The 22,949-nt window shown below is 39.6% G+C and overlaps 1 protein-coding gene and 1 long non-coding RNA gene across 7 annotated transcripts in view; one reads left to right on the forward strand and one right to left on the reverse strand.

The window, feature by feature from the left end:
- The window catches only part of IGF1 (insulin like growth factor 1), a 77,349-nt gene that overhangs the window by 44,851 nt on the left and 9,549 nt on the right, over nt 1-22,949 (forward strand). For 2 of the 5 annotated variants that reach the window (XM_036891122.2, XM_036891124.2), the window contains exon 3: nt 8,060-8,241. In XM_036891122.2, the coding sequence (XP_036747017.2) occupies nt 8,060-8,241 (182 nt within the window). Of the gene's footprint in view, nt 1-8,059; nt 8,242-9,720; nt 12,361-22,949 lie in introns of those variants that run through there. The other 3 variants (XM_036891119.2, XM_036891121.2, XM_036891120.2) reach the window with 3 other exon arrangements.
- Nucleotides 12,509-22,949, reverse strand: part of LOC130678954 (uncharacterized) — a 76,967-nt gene continuing 66,526 nt past the window's right edge. For both annotated transcript variants that reach the window (XR_008991930.1, XR_008991932.1), the window contains one exon: nt 12,509-21,524. This is a non-coding gene — a long non-coding RNA (uncharacterized LOC130678954). The remainder of the gene's footprint in view (nt 21,525-22,949) is intronic.

The raw sequence follows: 22,949 nt of genomic DNA on the forward strand, positions 1-22,949 counted from the left end.
TGCTGGCTGATTCATCTTTCAATGGCACCAGAAAGAGGGGCGTTACCCTCTATTCACCAGGGCCTGATGTTTTGCCTGCAAGGCCTGTCTTCCCACATCTGAAAGAGTAAACGAACAATAACAATGTCAAGTATGGGAGATAATGCTGGTGGGCATGGCTACAATCTCCAGGTTGGAGCCAGACTCTTCTTACAATTTCCATCACAGTCTTTCTCCAAAAAAATGAGATAACTAAGATCCACATAGGCGATTCCCCAACATCCCTTCTTATTCTTTCTCTTGTTATCTGTTTTCAACTCATTCAGGAGTGGGTCCAAGATGAAGTAGTGATCAGTTGGGGCTGGTGACACTGTACACTTGGGGACCACTCATTCCCAAAGCGTGGCTGGCCAGAGAGGGAGCCCTATTTTTCAGCCATTCCAGGGAGGGGACTAAGCTCTCATTTCTAGCCTCATGTGAACCCCGCACAGCATCAGCTTTTGTCCTAAAGTTCATCAGTGAGTGAAAACAAGGTCAGTAGCTACCAAAAGCAGGAGAGGAGAAGATACAGAGGAAGAAGAGAAAATAAAGAGATGAGGCATGAAGAGAGGAGAGAGGAGAGAAACACATATGCTGATTGAAAGTGATTGGGAAACCACTTTTGATTGAATATTTTGCCCACACTCATCCCAAGCCTTGCAGCATTGCTTTGAAATAAGTGGATGGATACTAACACTGAAACACCAACTATTTCAGAGAAATCAGAGGTAACAGACGATCAGGACAGACCATGTGGCTTTGTCTTGTTTGACTAGACTGGACGAGCCGTTCCCACAGTGTCTGTTCTCGATTGGAACATTCTAGGCAAGCTATACAACGTACGTTTAGATGTCCTTTCAAAGGAACAGTTAGTTACCCGTCTGTTTTAACAGAGAACAGTCCTCTTTTATCTAGAAAGGCTCTTTCTCAACCAAACTTTGGAAAGGATGCATTTTTAAGAGGAAGAGAGGAAGACAATACTAGCCCAGTTAGCTGTGTTAGCCAAATCAACTCCATAATAATAATAATTACACTAGCTAACATTTATGTAGAGTTCACTGTGTACCATACAAAATGCAAAACATTTTACATACATTCTCAATCTTCACAACAGTTCTGGGAGATGCTTTTTTACACATGTCCATTTTATGGAAGAGCATCTGAGTCTTAGTGTCTTGCCTGAGATGAACGGTGAATAAGTGACAAAATCCATGTCTGTCTGATTCTAAAACTTGTGCTTTTAACATCGCATATCACCTCCTTCATTGGTATGATAAATATCACAGATAGTTCATACTCAAATCCTGCAATATGTTCTAAATAATTAAAAGTATATAACTAGAAAATGGTAGCTAACTTAAATAGTAGGCCCAACTGAAATAATTCAAACATAAAAATTGGCATTTGGTTATCCTGGCATTTGATTATCTTTTACCTTAGACATTGATAAACCAAACAATTCCCTTAGGACAACATTTCTGTCCAGCAAAGCATTTCTTTCGCCAAAGTATCATTTTTTTGGCCACATCTATCTCTTCCAAACTCTGGAATCAGACCTAAGCTAGTAAATTGTGCTGTCCTGGCAAGACGCTTGTCCTCCAGGGCATTGTATCAGGCTAAAGTAATACATCATGTCGTTTCCCACTCTGTTGGCCCATTTGTCCAAAGAGTCCTAAAACGGTAATGTTTCTGCTCTGAATCTCTAGGTCACTTGCCTGTAGGCCTTGTGCTTTAGCTTCCTGGCCTTGGAGGAAGAGATGGACTGAATAGCACTGCTTTTACACCTGCCCTTGGATTGGGGCTTCCAAAAGAAAGGAGGGCTTGAAGAAAGGGGCAGCCTCATAGAGTTCTGCTTAATCCTTTTTAGACTCAGAGATACATAAACATTGACTTGATTGGGTAAGGGAAGACTTTGGTCTTTTGGGTTGTGAGGATTTGGTGGCTGAGAAAGAGTTGCTGAGTGGTGGGGGTGGCAGCAGGTCAAATAGGGCCATGATTCCTAGAAAAGATGACCTCGTCCAATTGAGAAGTAATGGAACCAGCAAACACTGGAAATTAAAAATTAACATGGGCCAAAGTGAAATCAATGCCTAAATTTGATAGGTTTTCAAGAAAAGTTTATGACATGCACTTCATAGAAAAGAGGACATTTTCTTTTATAGATGCCCAAGGTCAATCTTACTTGGAAAGAGCCTTCTGTAGAAAAGCAGAAATGTACAGAGTCCACTAGTAACATGTAAGGGAGACAACAGGTATACATTTTAGAAAACCTTCTTCAAAAACAGTTCTAATTTCAAAAGGTTTGACAATAGTTTTGATACTGATGGTAAGTCACTTAATTCCCCAATACATGCTTGAGTATGTGTGTGTGCACACCCACATTATTCTAAGTGAATAGTGATGTGCCTAGTTTACAGTTGTGAAAGCTGCTTCCTTTATCTTTACTAAGCACATGACTACATATATATCAATCATGATTTTAATTCAAGTGTGATTCCCACAGAAGTTTTTAAAAGGCAAAATATCGACTGATTCACAAAGCTTTAAGTTAAATGCAAATCCTGTATATTCAGGAAATATCAACCATTCCCTATATTATATTTTGAATTTGGATAATAATAGGACATGGATAAGATAATCTTCCTTAAATTAGGAATTCAGAAAAGGAGTCCAGTTTCCATATAAAGCCATAAAAAGTGTAGAAAGGACTGGGAAGTGATTCTCACTTTTCCACAAATGAAAATAGCAATTAAAATACTAAAATAGAAACAACTTTAAGATTACTCACATTTTACCCAACTTTCCTACTAGTACCCCAAGCAAAATTATGTCAACTGAATGAATTATTATTAGATGAGGTGGCCTATAGAGCAATGTTGCCTTAAGAAATTAACTGCTCTGAGTTATTCTAAATTGCCAACATGTCTGGAGGGTTTGGATAAATAGTTGGTGTAAGAAACCTAATTTCCTGGCTTCTGTAGATTCTTACTTTAATTTTTAAAATGTATTTATTTTAATTGAAGTATCATTGACATGTAATCTTATAATTAATATTTAATTGTGTGATCAATCCTCAGTTTATCAAAGTTTAAATGCAAATTGTTTATTAGTTAATAATCCCATTTGTGTTTTATATCAGACACATAATTGGGAGTTTACTAGAAAGAGCCCTTGAAATCTAATGTGAATTGTCTTCTCTTTTCCTTCTTTCAAAATATAATTGACTTTAGAAACTTCTCCTGTGAACGATTTCTAGAAAACAGTTTTACTCCTCGAACCCAGAGAGGAGCCAGTGTCTTCAGCCCTGGCTATTTCCCTATTTGAAAAATGTTTGCATTTTTCATTATTTAAAAACTGAGTCTTCAGATCAATGTCACCTCTTCCAATGACAGAGTTAACATAATTAAAGTAAATCTTTCTCAATAAGCAAGAGGGGAATTTCAAAGGAAATTAAAGTTAAATACAGTATCCCAACTACATTTCCAGGAACCTCTAAGAAATATGAGCCATGCAGCACCAGTAGAGATAGTTCCATTTTTACCAGTGATAAACAACCACAGAGCTCTTTGCTCTAGTTAAATCTCAGCATTACACCTTCTCCTTCAGAGATAAGGGAAGCAAGTTGCTTACATCGATGACAAAATGTGAGACTCAGCTAATTGGTGTGGTTTTGATGATGCCACAATTCTGCTCAAAACCCTTGTAACTAGCAAGTTTGCCCTGAAGATTATTGAATTACTCCACTGACCATGCATTATTTAAAGGGAAGTGCTATTATTATAGAAGCCAGCTGCTTAACCATTGGAATTCTGTCTGTTGGCCCACTTTCAAGACACAGCAGTGCACTGCGACTACACGTTATGTCTACTTATAGAGGAGTCAAGGCCTAAGTTAGGTGGTGGCCAACTTATCTGCTAAGCAATATTTGGTCTGCACGCTGAAACAAAACCACTGACAAGCTAAATACATAAATATGTAAATTTTCAATGTTGAGACTTCATCAGCAAAAGAAAATCTGAGAAATTTTATGCATGCCTGTTCACAGTAATGGTTGGGTGAGTATATGTATGGACAGTTCATAACCCCAGTACCACAGAACTCTGGGACTGTACCTAGTTGTGGAAGGGACTATCCAGGTCACCCTTCTTTTGCTGTATTACCAACTAAGGAAAAGTGTTTTAAGCATCTTGAGAAAATCAGATGATAAATAGAAAACAAAATTTTCACCTTCTAAGTAGGAATATCTAAACCTTTCTTCGAAAACAACCATACTGAATATTTGACCCAAATAAGTTTTCTCCTCTTTTCTTCACTCGTTCTAGAATTTTTCGAACAGAAAAGGCCATAACAGTCACACACTGGGTAAAAAACAGGAGTATGCTTCTAGAATCTCTGACAGGTGTTCATACAGCTTTTACTTAACTGCTTCTGGAAATGAGTTCATTACCTTTGAAAGAAGTCTGTCCCATTTTTAACACTTTTGAGTTCAAATTGTTATAATTTTTTTCTTATATTAAGCTAATATTTATTTCCATTCACCTATCAATTTGGATTCCGCCCACTGGAGCAGAGTTGCACAGTGCCTAATAAGGGGTTTTATAAGGCAAAGATGGAATAATTCATTCCATCTCATTTAAAAATTAGCCATAATGACAATAGCTGCAATTTAGAGGTCATTAAAAATCCCTATTTGTCTCAAAATTGATGCAGGAGCAAATTATTTTACTGCCTTTCTAGTGAACCACATTCTATCAGGCTTTCTCATTTTAGCGCATAGCAACAAATGTCTTTATTTTGGTTCTAGAAAAAGAAGTAATATAAGGCATTTGAAGATGAAGGGCAGAACATTGACCCTTAACTGTGGCCTCTTAATTAGGGAAAAATAATTTTTTTGTTAAATATCTTGATGTAGAACCAAAAATCAAGCCTATAGGACACTTCAAAGGATGAATTAAACCTTAAAAAGCATTAGGTAAACACTCGTTATATTCATATATTCCCAATGAAGTACAACTAGTCCATTGTAGACATTATGAATAAACAAAGAAAAGCATCTCTCTAGGACTGTGTAGCTAGAGATAGCTGGTAGTTACATTTATGGTAAAATCTAAGTCTATACACCACTATTTCAAAACCATTAAAAAAAAAACCAGATGTGGACTGAAGGTAAACTTTCTTTATAAAGCATTAAAAAAATGTCCTAAATTCCTCTGTTCCTAAATGCATTGATCTAGGGACTAAAAAAGCACAGCTGTTTTTTAGACTGAGCTGTGTCAAACTCTTAACTCATCTAAAAGAGGTGATAAACCAGTGTCTGGTGTGTGCTGTTATTTTTTTCTGCGCTGATGATTACTTTCTATTTCACAAGAGGAAATAGAACTATGGTGAGTTTCATGGCTGTTGATAGTCACTAAGAAGGGATTATGCAATACACACAACAATTACGACCATCCCAAGATGAAGGTTGGGTTCTTCCTCTAGTAGCAGGCAAGGAGCTCCAACACGTAGTCTCAAAAGGAGGATGACATTAGAGATGCTTGAAATGGGAATGCTAAACAGGTCTTAGAATTGCAAAGTGTATCCCTCCCCATCTTCAACCCATAAGTATGAATTTTGAAATTAGTCATTTCTGAATTAACCAAGTTTGAAGGTTTCTGGAACCGCTCTTTTGACCTCATCTCCAAATAACCCCATTCTAGTACACCCCATTTAAAAATTTATAATTTTGACAAACAATTTTCACTACCTGTGTGGACAACAGAAACAGTTACCACAAAGTAAGCCAAATAACTTCTCCTTCCTCCCCACCCTGACCAAAAAACCAAAGTGTTATCAGCGACTCTCAACCGGCTAACCCCTTCAGCCTCTTGAAATAGCTACTTCGCAAAAAAGTATGTCCAAGTCCATTGTGGATTACAAAGAACCGTGTAAGCTTATTTGTGACTTTCCTCTAATTTACAGTCCCAGGAAAAGATTACAAAAACAAAAAACAAAAAACATTGTTTACATTGCCCAAGGGACTGGCCGAGCCTCGGCTTGCCAGGGCCCGGCTGGCGAGCAGAAGCAGAGTCTTCTGCACTAGCCAACCCTCCAAGGACGAGTGAAAGCTCTGCTGAGGCCCCAGCTGGGGACAGCTGCCTGGTGGCTCCCAAACTCCTCGACCCTGAGGCGCCCACAGGGTTTGCCCCTGAGCAAAAAAGCAGACCCCACCCAAAGAGACCACAAATGAACCCTCCCTGAGTTACTCCCCCTAGCTGCCCTAAGAATGACAATAAACCTGTCTTATGGGGAGGAAGCATCCTCAGGCTCCTGTGCCAAACATCAGGAAAACATTTGGGCTCTCAGAGGATGCCATGAACAGTTGGCCCTTCAAGCAGCAAGGCAGCCAAACTCATTTGGTAGTAGGCCATTACCGTGGGTCTGATCTTCCCCAAACAGGGACTTCACAATATACAGCGGGATTTTTATTTCCAAAACTCCATCCTGAAGAATGGTGTCATTATTATGTGAATGTAAGACTTTTTTATTTAGCATATAACGCTGTTGTCTCTGTCAGGAATTAAGACGGAATATATGTCAGAATGATTAATTGGAGTCTTCTGGATCAATGGCTCATAAATTTTCTTCCATGCAGCCTGGAGATCAGTGCAGAAGACCCAGGCTCCCTACCACCCCAGGTTGGTAAGGGAGATAAGACAAAACCAAGCTCCGGCACCCCTGCTCTTGCCTGAGCCACAGTACTTTCACTTCTGTCTGCTCTATGTACGGCTGTAAGCGAGACTTGGTTTAGCAAAAAGGGCTACTATGACAAAAAGTACACAAAGAATTCAGGTGCATTTTAAGTTCCTGCAAGAAGTTCATGTAAGCCTGTTTTGCCCTCTGTTTTAATTCTAGGGCCAAGAAAAGTAGGTCCAAATCAAAATAAAACAAAATAAAACCAAACCAAAACCTACTTGCCAAGTAAAGAAGTCTAACTTTTTTGCAAATATCAAAAGAAATTTGACACATGGTGTGCCCTCTGGGCCATGTCACAGGACAGATAAACATTTAGTTCATTTTCTGCCTCAGTTTAGTAGTTATTCTATAAGAAGAATGCATTGTTCTGGTCTCTCCAGGGTGTTAGGAGAGGGAGTCCTAGCATGTCGGTATTGTCATCAATTCCAAGTTCCAAGGCTTTTGGATGTAGTGACACTATTTCTTCATTGTCCTTATAAAATTCTAGAAAAGAGTGCTCAGAGGAGGCAAACCAATACTTATTTAGGACCTACTGTATGTCAGATGATATGCCAGGCACGTCTCACACATTATTTCATGTAGTCTTCAAACAATCCTTACACAGAAAATACTGTTATCCCCACTTTACAAGTGGGTAAACTGAGGGCCAGGAAGACTAAGTGACCTCTCTAGAGTTGCGTACCTGGTCTCCTGCATCTATAAGGCACTTGGACTTTGCAGAGAATAGGTCTGAGTTTGAATTCTGGCTCCGCCACTCACTGCATGAATGACCTGACCCCCAACTCTGAATCTCAGTTTCCATATCTGTACAATGAGGAGTCCTTTCCAGACTTGAAAGCTCTTTGATGCTCAATCTGATGTTACAATGGAACCAGTTAAGCAAAAGAGCAAACATTTGAGCCATCCTGCACATAAAAGTTGTGCAGATTTGCAAAAAAGATTAAGAAAACCTAAAACATGATATTATTTTATTTAACATCTTAAGCAGCCTCTCAACTAAGCCAATATATAAGAAAAGGCTAGGGTTGGACATAGACAAAGTCCTTGACTACAGGTTTCTGAGAACCAGAGGATTAGTACAAAGTGCGTGGTGCATGAGTCAGTGCTAACAAGTGTGGTCGACTCCAGAGACACACTGGAATCCAGAAGGACCTGTGGGATCTGGAGCTGTTGGAGAAGCTTCAGGAAGAGTTGAGAGTGTGGTCAACTAGATATGGGGAGAGGAGAGGCTTCAGGGGGCTGGGTGGATCTGTGAAGGCAGCAGATTGCTCTCTCAAACCAGGCCACTTCGTGCTTGATTTTACAGATAAGCCCACAGGGTATGGCTCCAGCAGTCGGAGGGCGCCTCAGACCGGCATCGTAGACGAGTGCTGCTTTCGGAGCTGTGACCTGAGGAGGCTGGAGATGTACTGTGCACCCCTCAAGCCTGCCAAGGCCGCCCGCTCGGTCCGTGCACAGCGCCACACTGACATGCCCAAGGCTCAGAAGGTAAGTCAGCCCATGGGGGTATGAGAGGGGGACATCCTCAAGAGATAGGTATCTTGCATCTACGGGTGGCCCAAACAGATATTATGCCCATAGTCTCCTGGCTTATGGTCAAAAAAATCTCCATTCTCACCCTAAATGCCAACCCTTCCAACACACCACATTGCAAATTCTGCCTTCCACTGCTCTCAACAATCTGATAAGCAGAAGACAGCAGAGAACAGAGACTAAACATGGGCTGTAATACCAGACAAAACTGAAGTCCTAGCTTTGCCAATCACCAGCTGAGATTTGTTGGTCAAATAAAGTAATTTATCTAAACCTTAGTTTCATCAGTAAAAAGTAATGATAATATCTACTGTGTCAGGTCATTGTAAGACTGAAGTCGATGCACCTACAGTCCTTTTCATGTGCCTGCACAGATTAACTGGTGGACAAGTGTTAAGGTCTGTCTTACATGAAATTAATAACAAAGCATGTAGCCTTTCAAATCTTGGTATTCTGCAAAGCTGCAAAGAAAAAAATAACTCTAAAATAGAAACTATTTGAAATTCACATTCAGTGGCAAACATAACTGAAGGGAAAGAAAACATTAAAAACAGATACTGCTGTTTGGCTCTAAGAATACCTAGAACTTTCTAATCATGACAATGTCCAGGTGTCTTTTTTCTAAAAGCTAGACTTTAAACAAACTTTAGAGGTACTCTCTCTGCCATCAAAAGTACAGAGATCATCTAATGCACATTAGTCACTGGATAAATTTTGTTGAATGAGTGAGTGAATGAGTGAGCAAATGAATATAATTGATCCAAATTTAGTCATTAAGTAGAAAGAATAAGAACTAAAGAGTAGGTGAAGGAGGAAAAGGAAAATGAAGAAAGATGAGTAAGAAAAGTAAAAGCTCTCACTTAGGTCTCCTTGGGGACTCTTTAAAAACAAAACAAAACAAAAAGGCTGCGGTTTTAATCTTTGGAGCCAACACTAGCATTGTGCGGAAAGCACAGGATGAGAGACCAAGAAGTTCACAATGACACCTCAACTGAGGCTAGAGAAGGAACAAGGGCCTTAGCAGAGATGTGACTCAGGAGCCACCTTGAGTGATGCAAAGGGACTGGGCCCAGCCTGGTGCACAGAAAATACAGTAGCCGGTGGGTGAGTCTGGGAGCAGGCACCACAGAAGTAATTCTTAAGTGACTGCTGGAAAGTGTGCTTAAGAGGGTGAAGGGAGGTTAATTATTTCTCTTCCTAGGTGACTCAGTACCTCTCAGTTTCTAGCTGGGGAGGGAGTCAGGGGTTAGAGATGTGTCCCCAAGTTCTGGAATGTTGTGTATTGTGGCTGAGGTCTAGACATCCCTCCAGCATCAGTGCTGTCTCCTGCATCGTACGGAGCCCAGGCAGCCTGGGCTGACCCAAACGTACTGTCTTCCGGGACACCAAGGGAACCGCCTGTTCTCAATGCAATTATTTTTGTGATGTTTACAGTATCATCCCCCATCTACCAACAAGAAAACGAAGTCTCAGAGGAGAAGGCAAGGTGGGCCAAAGACACACCCAGGAGGGGAGCAGAAGGAGGGGACGGAAGCAAGTCAGCAGATGCAAGGAAAGAAGAAAGAGCAGAGAAGGGAGACTGGAGCTAGAAACTGAACACAGAGGCATAAAAGGAAAATGGAGGAGAGAAGGAGTAAGCAGACAGGCAAGGACAGGAGAGAGAAGCAGACAGCAAAAAGGAAAAGTGGGGAATGCTATAGAGGACATGAAGAAAAGTAGGCCCGGTGAAGCTAGCTAATGCCTGTGATGGAAAGAGAAGTCACCTGTTGTAGAATTTGGCGTGGAGAAAATGCAAAAGAAAAACATAATGCCCAAGACAACCCAAAGAGAGACTGGCTACAGGGAAAAGAGAACAGAAAGTATAAAAAAGCAAATAAGATACAACATTCCCCTCCCTGCAAAAAAATAGTTAAGAGCAAAGGAGTTAAGATAAAAATCAAGGCCATGATACACATTTAAAAATTTTGTGCATATGTACTATGGAAGAACTGTCCATATGCCAATAAAGGTCCAAAGTTAAATATTAGCCCGAAATTCTCAACAAGACTGAATTGTGCCATAGAAGTTCCCAGATTTCCTTTCCTGCAGTGTCACTGGAAGCTGCACTTCTTAGTCAAGTCCAGGTTTGGGCCAAAGGGCATCCACTATTTGCCTAAAGGCCTGTGAGGCCTGTGAGGTAACCTATGAAAGATCACTGACCTTTTCTTTTTTTGAACTTTGGAATCAGACATAAAAGATGTGTTAGTCTGCTGGGCTGCCATAAAAAAGTACCACAGACTAGGTAGCTTAAAGCCAGAAATTTATTTTCACACAGTTCTGGAAGCTGGATCCAGATCAAGGTGTTGACCCCATTTTAACTAAATTACCACTATAAAGACCCTATCTCTAAATATGGTCACATTTTAGGTACTGGGGGTTAGGATCTAATACATGAATTTTTGGTGGGGTGGGGGCAGGTGTTGCTGAGGGTGGACACAATTCAACCCATAACAGAAAACTTCTGAGGTCTGATTACTGCCTTCTGATTCCATCTCCTTTAAAACTCTCTTTCTCTCTCATACACACATAGAGACACACACAAATTTAGATTTTTAGATATAAAAGCCTATGAGTTTCTGCTTCATGGAAACACTAGGATTATGTTATATCAGAGCTGCAACGGGGCATCAGAAATTAGTCAGTTCAATCCTTTCATTTTAAAGACAAAGATACTAAGATCCAGAAATGGGTAAACATGTGCTTGAGTTCTAAGCTGCCCTACTCCTAGCCAGCAACGAACAACACACAATGGACTAAAAAGGAATCCAAAAGGAAAATATGGGACAGAAATGGTCACCTGAAACCTTCCATTCATTTATTATTTTTCCACCAGAAGAAAGGGCATGAATGAGAACAAGGGTGTTGAATTTCCTTCAGGATAAAAAAAAAAGCTAAGTAGAATCACAGAATGTGGATCTTATAAATCTTCTCCCTTAGCTTCTTTGATTTAGTCAGTAGGGTTAGAATCTTCATAGATAATAAAACAAAAAATCTTAAGATCATCAAAAGTGTGAATTATAAGAGTTGAGAAAGGTAATAAAGGGAGAAGTAGTCAGACAAGCAAATGATGACACTTGGGTAAGAAGATGACTAAACCAAGATGTGTTTCATCCAAGTAGCCTGCTTTGAAGATGTCATGGTTGAAGAGTCTGCTTTCAGCCTGGTCCTTCATGCCCCTGCCATGCTTTCTACTTTGGGGTCATACTTCCTCATGGTTCACTGGAAACTTGGGATATATAATATAATAATAATAATAATAATAATATAATTAATAGAATATAATAGAATAGAATAATACAATAACAAGGAAATGCCCACAGCTGAATCCAGGAGGAAGACGTCCAGTCAGAAGCATATGGAAGCCCCAGATGGAAGCCAAGCCATTGCTGCTGAGGTTGCAAAGTGGATCCTGGCTTTTCAGAACAGAAAAAAGTCAGTCTGGTGCCTGAGCCCATCTAGCCAACCCCTTATTCAGGAGATCCTGAATTCTTCGGCTAAGACATCCATGGTTTGACACCAGCCTCAGGCACAGCTAGATACTTACTGTAACCACCACCAGAGAGAAGCCTGCAAATACAGGTGGCACTTCAAGGGACTACAGTTTGCTGGAAGAATTAATAGTTCATGTCCTTTGGAAAGTTTTCTTAGATTACCTCTTCCCTCTTTCATTGATTCCTGAGTAAATGTTGATTACAACTCAAGGGTTTGGATAAACTATTAATTACTGAGTGACAAATTTCATTCAACAGAAATAAGGCATAGACTTTAAAAGAAAAAAGAAAGCAATAGAACTCTCTAGCTGAAGAAGGCTTAACTCCCAGACTATGGATTAAAACACATTTCTTTATGGAATGGCTTTTATCAACTCTAAAGCAATCATCTTGAATGCCTATATGTGATTTCTGAATGGTATGAACTGAGTAAACAGGGAGACCGATCATTGTCTTTCCATTTCCTTCTTTCTAGCATTAACACTCAGCAGCTAGTGATACATGGTATATAATGCTAGATAGGTGGATGAATGGATGGGTGAATGGGTGGATGAACAAATGAATGATATGAGCAGCTGAATAGTGGTAAAGAAAGACCATAAAAGTAAGTAGCACTGATGAGATAAAATGATTCCTCTTGTCTTGCCTAAGATAGTGAGGCAACTGTAGAATAAAACAGGAAAGGCAAAGGAATCATGCTTATGTGAATCTTGCATGTTTGAAATTTTCTTCTCCAGCCTCAAGTGAAATCATTTCACAAGCATACTTCTAAAGGTAGCAACTGACTGAGAACTCTATAGTGAATGTTACATACATATTAGTCCCCTTAATGCTTTGTTGAAGTAGGCAGAGTATTAATGATCATTCAAAATTATAGTGTTTCATCTGTTTCCCTCAGGGCAAACTGACAGTTGTGTACAAACTAATGGAAATATGTAAGGAATCATGACCCTGAAATAAAATTACTGAAAAATATTTAGTACCTGCAATGTGCAAACCTCTGTATTAGCATAAAGGAGTGTTATAAAGATTGGAGAGGCAATAAAATGTAGTGGCTAAGCGTACAGATTCTAAAGTCACTCACCCTGCCTGGGTTCAGATCCTGGCTCTCACTTATTGGCTGTGTGGCCTTGGGAAAACCATGTAATTTACATCTTGCCTCAGCTTCCTTATCTGTCAAACAGGGATAATAATTGAATCTACCTCATACAGTTGTGAGGATTTATTGAGATAATACATATAAATGTCTACGTGAGCATGTGTATGCACAAATATATATTATAGTGCTTAATAATAGTGTCTGGCACACCATAATCACTATGATAGTTCAAGTTAACATTATTTTATCTCCTTCTAAAAATTAGAGCCATCTAAAAAAAATAGATCTCAAGTGGAAGCAAGTCTCCTATTGCTAAAGACTTCAAGTCCAAGTGTGCCAACACTTTTTGGCAATGTGCTCGTAGAGTTTCAAACACATGATAGGAGAAGAGAACTCAATGACCTGAGACCCCTTTCAACCCAGAGAACCCCAATTCTATGAATAATTCCAACTTAAATGGAAGCTCTGCTCTCCCAGATGAGGAATTGTTAACTTCTATTTCAAGGTCATAGAATGAACTTTCTGAAAACCACCATTTTTCTCAACCAGTTAAAATCAAATGTAATACGTGTTTTCATTTCATGGTGCCTGAGGAAAATTTAATTGTAGCATGAATTCCAGCTCTTACTAGTTTTAAGTAAAATTGCCAAAACAAATAGAAATGTGGGATGTTTCCGGGCTCACACGGCTTCCGGGACATTTCAGTTTCTAGGGAGGCCAATACAGTGCCTTTCACAAGCATTTGATCTTCTTTCAAATATCTCTTGAAAACAAACAAAACCTCATACAGCTTCTAATGTGTGTTCTGTTAGGATGCAATGGTGGAAAAGGAGGGGAAAAAATCGCTCCTAAAGAGCCCCTTTCCATGGCTCCTCTCCATGCCTGACCACCTCCCTCCCATCAAGCACCAACAGGAAACAATGTTCTCTTAAGTAATACATTTTGCAGTTTCTCAAGTCTGTTAGCATGTTAGCATCCATGGGGGAAGATGAGGTTTATTCTTTTTGCTTGTGTATCTGAAGGGACTAGAGCTTTTGGCAATATTTACTAGATAATAGGGAGCTAATTTTAATCCAAGGGCAAGGTTGATAGTCTGAGTTTAAGTGAAAGCCTTTGGTAGCAAGGAAAAGATAAATCATTTTAGATGAAGCAGAAGGTTCTTTTATGAGGTTTGGATTATCCACTGTAGAATTCCTCAGGCTGTAAACTCATCTCAGTGATCAAAAGCCCAACTACTGATTCCCTTTGAAAATCAGTGATGGTATTTATTGACCTAAGCTAGACAAGTCCACTAAGGAAGGAGCAGATGAGGTAATCAAAGTTCTTCAGTGGCCATTAAACTTCCAGATTTGCAAGGTCAATATCAGCTTCTCCATCCTCAAAAGCCTAGCTGAAATCTGAGCACCTTTTCCTGATGCCCACATATTTGGGGTTCATCTTTAATGGGACTCTTTTAAAGCCTTTTTTCCTACCTTACTTTTATCCAGCAACCTTTAGATATGATTTAGAAATACAGACTTATGTTACACTCAAGCAGAGAGAAATGGAAATTAAGAGCAGGGTAATTAGAAGAGATATGGGGCAACAGGTCTATGAGTCCATGTCTGGTCCTTCTGGAGAACAGTTAAGAAAGTTCTCACCATACAAGGAACACAATTACAGCTGTAATGGGCTATTGCTAGATAAGTAACAAGAGCTAGAAAACATTTTGGAAAATTCCCATCTTTATTAACTATAATGGTTCCATTGGTCAGGAAACTAAACTAACCCTTTTGAAAAAGTGAAGATTTGATAGAACAGAATGCTAAAGGTGTATCCAACTAATTTTAATTCCAAGTATTGTTGGAAATAATTTGCAATCTGCAATTAATTACAGCAAATATTTTTTGGAAAAAGGGCATTACTTTCTCTTCTTTACTTTGTGTGTGTATGAGTGTGCACATGTGTGTATGTGTGCATGTGTTTGTATAGTTTTGTGTTCTAGCATCATTGTAACCCCCTAGGGAATTGGGGTGAATCATTTTCCAAATTTATAGGTAAATACAGTTTCCTGGCTTTTCTTTCATTGAAGGTAAATTCTTGTGTAAAAACTAATCATCATTCAGGAGAAACTGCATTCCTTTGTCTTCCCGAAGGTCTGGTTCCAGTCCTGAATGAATTATTCAGGAAATAAAGGGGACGTTATTGAAGGAGCAGAAAGAAGTTTTGTTGTTTTGTTTTGTTTTCTATTGTATCTTCTAAGAATCCAGGGACTTTAGCCACTTCCAATCTTATCTATAGAGAGTGGCTCTCCAGGTCAGAAACCAGTAACTATCACATAGAACCAATCTGCAACTTCAGAAACTTTCAGGTCTAATTCCTGACCCAGCACAAGCAGTGGTCAGTGCATCTAGACAGCCGTCCTTCCAGCATGTCCTGCCCCTACTTCTGTTAGAGATGCGGATCACTGGCAAAAAAAACCAAGTGCCTTTTCCACTACTGTTCTCTTCCATAACAATGAATCTCTAACTTCCTCTATTCACTCTGGCATAAGCTTTTGCTCCCACTGCATCAAAAAAAGAAACATATATTTATTTGAGCAGGTATAAGTCACTGCCGCTCGGGAAAGGAGGAAGCAATGGTTTATACTATCCTCTTTGGCTCCTTTAACTGGCAGGGTCAGAATTTTTATAGGAAGGTGGGAATGTAAAGAGCAAGACACATAAGAAAGGCTGGGCATGGTGACAACTCTTATGTGGTAAAATCATTCCGAAGTTCCCAATGAAAGACCAAGATATTTTACCTCAAGCCCAAACTGGCCAAATAGCCCAGGTGTCATTCATATGCCAAACGTTCTTACAAAACTCTGTGTAAAACATATGAATGTTCACATGGGGCTTTTGGTCTGGCCAACATTAAGAGGTCGCATAATCAAAGACCAAGCAGCCTGCCCTCTGTTAAAATATGATGTGCCATTTTCACAGATACAGATAACAATTATGGCAAGACAAAAATTCCAAATGATCAGGAGCAAGACCATGGCAGGTTGAGGGTTAGGTACAGATTCCTCATCAGTTAGTTGTAGACTTGGGAACATCTGATATTCATGTCATGGTATGCATGTGACATGCTTGGATAGTTCACGAGGCTTTGCAGGACTAGGAAACATGAGATATATAAATGAATCAATGAATACACAGCTTTATTATTATTACTTTGTCGGTATTGGTTGACTTAGGTCACCATTGGATGCTCTGGTTTGTCTCTCTGCAAATGACATTTGTTTCCTTCTTCAAAAGAACACTAGAATGAACATAGAAGTACTTTCAGCATAATGCAATGAGTCTGATTTTTTAAAACTATAGACATGTCTGCATTGTTCTTGCACCACGTTCTATCTTGGAAAAGCACTGGCTGGCAGCAGGCGTGTTTACTTTCAAATGCTGAAGGCTCCCATCAACCTCAAACAGATGCAAAAAACTTTAACTTGTCATAGTGTTATTTTGTTCATCCTAAAAGTTCAGAAGAGCCTTCCAAACTTCCAAAATTTCTCTCAATTCAGTAAGGAGGAAAATTTAGAACACAGCATTTGAATGTTCTGCCCAGATTTGCCACACACACAAAGAAGGAGTGCAAGAGAACAACACCCTTTCCGAGTAATTCTGTAAACTCATCACTACTGCTTTAAAATGACACTAAAAGGTGAAAACCCTGGGCCCACACTCCCAAAAACACTGTAATATAAATTACTGCATTCACTAGTTGAAGTATTCCAGCATAAGTTGTACATCAGATAGAACAATGGCATTTTGGAGGCTTAAGAGAAAAAAAAAATTATCAAATACAGTTTTTAGGTAAAAATGTGCTGAATCTTTAGCACTTATCAGTGAAATTGCTAGAATTTGGTGTTTCACTATTTTAAATACCACAACATTTGAACCTTTCAGCAATTCCAAAATCAACTCCTTCTGGGATTGATAGTGTGCTTAGACTTTTTTTTTGTATTTAAAAATGTAACACAAACACAAACAGCTAACTAAACAAACTGCCATAAAATCAACAGTCTAAGCAACCCTGAACGCTGAAATATTTTACTACATCCTTAAAGACTGTTAAAGGTAGAATAAATACCTCTTGCCAGCAAGGGAAAACACCCTTCAGCATTTTTTTTTCCTTTCCTTTTTCTTTTTTTCCAGACTTTTAAACCACTTTGGTAGTGATTTCTTACATCACAGACAGAAATATTTGAAAAAGAGTCCAGATGCATTGTATCCTTTGCAGAGTAAGAAAGTTGCAAAATCAGGATAATCTGTGAATAAATATGCGACAAATTCAAGTTCCCTAAATCCTAGGGGTGTGTAAGTCACTAGAAGAAAGAGCTACACGTGTGCTGTCCCAGCCCTCAGGGGAGCTCTGGGCACCCAGCCGGAAGTTAGTCTTTCTCAAGCTAGAGAAAAGGCAGCACCCAAGGATGGGATGTGTTTTGATAACAGTAACTACAAAAAGATAAATAATTAAGCAATAATAATAGCTGTTATTTATTAGATACATACTCTGTATAAACGCTAGAGTTAATCACCTCATTTAATCTTCACCATTAGCCTAGCCTTTAAATACTATAATTACTCCCATTGTGTAGATGAGAAAACTTGGATTGAGTAAAACTAAATGTCTTGCCAAGGTCTTGTTCTAAGAAGTGGCCAGACCAGAATCCAAACTCAAAATGGACCCCAGTATGTTAACCATGAACTGTGCTCTCGTTTCTGCATTTCTTTGCTAGTATTTATTATACCACAACCTGGCAATTTTAAGTCCTGAGACAGAGGGGACTTTGTGCTATTTGTCCTTGTATACAGCACAGCAGGCAGCAATGCAAGGCTTGCTACTGAGCCAAACTCTACCACCCCTTTTCCACCACTCCTTTAGAAAGTTTAAATCAAGTTTAACAATTCCGTTTGCTACCTGACTCAAAGCACCATGTGTCTGGGGAGGATACAGTGATGAACGAACCATGCTACCTGCCCTCAAGGAGCTTAGTTTTTAGTGTGGAAGTGAACAGGTACATAATTTACTCTACGGCACATCAATGTTCTAACAAAGGCAGACCCAACGTGGACTCATACAGCACAGAAGCCCAAATAGACTAATGTGACTAAATGAGTTCACAAAATGACCCTCAACCAAGGCCCCATGAAAAAGTAGACTTTCTTGCCCACAGCTATGCCAGGTAAACATGAAAGGGTGATGACATGCAATTGTAACACTTGTGAGGTGGGTGCTCCTAGCCTACCCTTTCATCTTACAGAAGTGGAAACTGAGATGGAGAGAACAGCATAGTAATTGTCAAAGGTCACACAGTTCCTGTGTGGGAAGCTGGGATCCCAGCCAGGTGGGCAAGCCCAGGTCATCGGGGAAACAGAGCTGAGACTGAGTTAAATGAGGAAGGATTTTATTAGGGAAAATGCCTCGTGAAAGGGAAATAGGAGAGGATGCAGGAAGTCTGGGCAAGCCATCGTAACACAATGCAAGTCTGACCCTGGGTACAGGAGATGGGGAGAAAAGGTTGGGTGGAGGCATCCTGGACTACTGCACGGTCCAAGGAAAGTTCAGCAAAGCCACTGAGGAAAAGTTTATTGAGCCAAAGTCTCCAATAAAGGACTCTTGTGTCTCCCAGGGATAGGTCTGCCTTGTTATCTCTATCACACTTGGTCTTGGGTTGGGGGAGGGGCCTGCTCTGCGACAATTCACTATGGCCAGAGAAGAGGGTCATATTGAAAAAAGGCCATTTTCACCATAACCACAGAAAAGGTAGCATGAGGTAGTTTCCAGAAAAAAATAAGAGGCTGGGCAGACCAACACTGTGTTTAGTCTATATACGTCTCACTTTGTTAAAAAGGCAGCCTTACTCCACCAGGAGCCCAAGTCTCTCAAAATGTGCACCTTATCCTTTGGTTTTAAAAGTCACATCCCAAAGCTCTGGGTAGATTGCATGACACTTACTGTGCTTGAGTCCCAGAGAGGAAAGGCTGACCTAACACTCCTGGAATTTGAACTTGTGATTCCCTGTATCAAAGTTGTTACTGAGACATCTAAATCACCCTCCACAATTTCACACTTCTCCAGGCCAAAACAGTAAGACAGCTAGATGACATCCTTCTCAACAGGTAAAGAGCTGATCTCTGGGCCATCTCTCCCATCATCTGCTCCTCTTTCCTTCCCCCCATTCTGCCCTTTTTAAGAGAAGGTCAGTGCTGAGTTAGGACTTCATGTTATATAATAGGCTGCTAATTCCATGCTGGACAGTATTTTCCCAGTATTTTTTATAGGGTGCCAGGCTTTTCTTAGACTTTATGTCATACAATACTTAACTTGTTTGGAGTGGGTGGGGATGGAAACATAGTCTATTGAAAACATCACTGCTTCCTCTCTGAAATTTAAAGAGCCTATTATCATCTTTCTTTTAGATTGTGTCTCTCAGGCAAAATCTCATAAAGATAGGGAGAAAAGAAGGATTTATAATATCCGCAGGGTTAACTTCTGCTAACTGAATACTGTGCTACTAGATCTCTATCAATAACCACACAAAAGGGGCCCAGCTCAGACTTCTGTAAGGGAAGGCACCCACCTGCCCACTTTAGAGTCTTGCCTTATCTTCTGAGCCAGCACCTCCCACCATCCGGGATCACAGGTAGCCCATAACATTATCAATTCTTGTCATTAGAAGGAGATTTGGACCTTGAAGCAAAAGATGCAGTTTTACCAAGTAGGGAGGCAATATAGCAGAGTGACTAATTGATAAGCTCCAGAATAAGAAGGAACTGGTACAAATCCCAACCACAGTCATGTTTTCACTGTAAGAAATCAGGCAAGTTGTTTAGCTTTCCTAAGCTTCGGGAATTTACCCTTAAAGGTAAATTGGGCAGGATATTAGTATCCACTCCCAAGGGAATTAGGAGAATTAAATAAGAAAATACGTACAATTAACATACATAATACAGTGTCCAGCACATAATAAATGTCCAAGTGATGGAATGTGATTTTATTAAAGTAATAATTTGTTTTTTGTTAGTTCTAGGTCTATCAATTTGTCTATGTGACCTCAAGCCACTAAATCTTAGTGAGTCTTAGATTATAAATGACACTGATGCAAATAAAATTACCTCACTTGAGATTACTATGTAAACTGTAAAGTGCCTGAAAAGGTTCATCAAGATTATTTTTATTGCCATTGTTATGAGTTCTCAGAGATCTTTTTAATCAAAAAGTTTGTGGCTAGCTTTCCTTTGAAAAGCTAGAGCTAGGATAAGAGCCAAGAGATAATGGGAGAATGTGAATTACCTCTTCAGGGCCAAATATCTGTGTATGATACACAATGTATAATAATGTATATTGCAAATTAAGCCCTTCTCCCACTTATTCCCTTATGAGTTGATTAACCCTTCCTTCACACTGACACTTTTCTTCAACCATCCCCGGTGGGCTAGAGGACCAACATTTGTTTTTGTTTTTGTTTTTTAATAATCTTACCTTCCCTGGTGTCAATAGGAAACAGTATTTACTCACTACTGTTTTCCTTTCAAAAATCTGTCTAGTTGCCTACTAGAAACAGTTACAGCTGGTTTGTTTGTCTTGGCCAAGCTGTTGAAGTGAAAAGTTTTTGCTTGGCTGAATGTGGGACAGTTTCATAACACTTCAAGAAGCATTGAAGGTGGGTGCCAGCTCTGGCTGCTTCCAACATGCCTCCGCTCGCCACCCATTGTCAAGGGTGGCCAGAGTAATTAAATTAAGACAATGAGCAAAGCAACAGATGCAACTGAGACCAAATCCCCGAGTGCTTTTGTTTTGTCACTGTCATTGTCTGCAACAAAGAAGTCACATGTGAGAGCCTGGGAAGAGAGCCAAACGCAAACCAGACGACATCCCAGCTGGTTTTGAATGGCCTGCACCGTATGCATGTGTGCCTGGGAACCATGCTACTTGGAGCAGCATTAAGGCTCTACTCAAGTGAGTTTCTGCCCGGGGCTTTGCTGTGATGCTGACACAGACCCAGAAGAAAGAGGCCAGAGGATTCCTCTACTCAAACTTTACACTTTACACCTCTGCTGCGAGAGAAAATAAAAAGAATCTCTCTGTTGGGGAAAAGGATAAGATCTATATGGCTGGCCAATCTAACCTCAATCCTTTCTGCTACAGCTCTCATGAACTTGAAGAGTGAAGCATACGACACACTTGATTTTTCTTTTCTGGAAATTTGGGGTTAATTTGGCTGGAGAGGAAAGCTAGAGATTAAGCACCTCATGTGGCTTTCTTTCAATTTACCATTTCATTTTTGAGCATTTTCCTAGTTTGGGCATTATGCAGATTCTTAAAAATCTTTTTCTAAGCTGGTGTGTGTCTTAAACAGAAAAAAATGGTAAAACTCAAATTAGCATATTTTTAAACCTATTAGTTGATTTGGTTAGTACTTTGGCAGAGAGGTGCCTAAATAGCTACTTGAGGGTTTTGATGAGCCACATACCTTCAGCAACAGAGTCCATTGAATAATGAGCAGAAATATTTCAATGAGTTTGAGACAACAGTGATCCCACTCTACAGCCATATGTCTTTCTTTCATTTTTCTGGAGGACTCCCTTAAGAAAGCAGAGTAAGATGTAAGATTAGGAACACAGATTTACTGGTAGCTTAATAGCAGATGCTTTGTAGAGCAACAAACGTATGTTAAGTGGACATGGTAAAAGTAGTATGATATTTGGGAGAAAAGTGCCAGGATTTTAAGTAGATGGCATTTCAAGATTTCCTATACAAATGCCCAATTTCTTCCCATGAGCTTTCTTTCAGTGGCCACTGAGCTAGATATCTTAATAAACATTTTTACAGAATTACGCCATCTTCCTTCTATTCCGTCCGTTGGCCATCAACTTGCTAACTAGCTTTATGAAGGCCTTGGTGACCAACTCTAATGATCCAGGTAGAGCTGAAAAGCACATGTAAGAAAAATTACCAAATCCCCGAGGGCCTTAGCCAATAGGCATTATTTCTAGGAACTGGTAGTTTATTCTGCCCAGCTTCTCACCCTCTTCAGGTCTCAGATCCAAGTGATATCCAAGGTCCCTTACAATGATCTCCAAGCTTCTAACAATAATTGGGTGAGTGTTGATTACCTTAACCAGAAAGAAGAATTTGGAGGTTCTAGCCACCATAGTGAGAACTCTTGTTTTTGGTCTTGTTGGAAACATGTTCTAAGGAAAAGAGACCACTGTGGATCCTTGAACTTTATTCTGTACCAATAATTATCCATTACATAAGGATCTTCTGGACAAAGGTGAAACCAAAAGAAGCAGAACCTTAGATTCATGCACGCAAATGCCATTCCGTCCTGGATTTCATTTCACATATTCTTATTTGTCTAAATAAACTGCTGTTTAAATATACTCCAGGGTAACACAATTATAGGGAAAGTATAATGACTTAATGACTTAATTCTGCACATTATCAGAGGGTCTGTGTATTCATTCATTCATCCATTTAATTCATTCTACAGCTATTTATTGAGCACCTACATTATCCTGGGCACTGCTCTAGACACTAGGTTATAACAGTGAGCAGACAAGCCCCGACTATCATATTCTAAGGAAAATTCAATATTCCATGGATAACAGCATTGCTTGTTGATGAGTGAATGATAGCACCAAGGCAAGGAGCTGAGAATTTTTAGTCCAGGGATAGTTACTTTGCAATAAAAATGAAATAATAATAATAATAATAGCTAATACCTACATAGTGTTTACCAGGTGCCAGACCTATTGTAAGTGCTTTTATGTAAAAATTATTTAATCCTTAATCCTATGAGGTAAAAACTACACTTATCCAAGTTTATGGATGAAACTGAGGAACAAGAGACTGTCACTTGCACAAGTTCACATAGCTGGAAAATGGAAGAGCTAGGATTTGAGCCCATCTCAGTATGTCTGTGATATCACATATTCTGAATCAGTTTTAAAAGTTTGCAATTTTCTACTTCTAAAATGCTCCCTCTCTCCAAAAGAAAAAGAAAT

The sequence above is a fragment of the Manis pentadactyla genome, chromosome 10 (assembly GCF_030020395.1).
Source record: "Manis pentadactyla isolate mManPen7 chromosome 10, mManPen7.hap1, whole genome shotgun sequence".
Lineage (NCBI taxonomy): Eukaryota > Metazoa > Chordata > Mammalia > Pholidota > Manidae > Manis > Manis pentadactyla.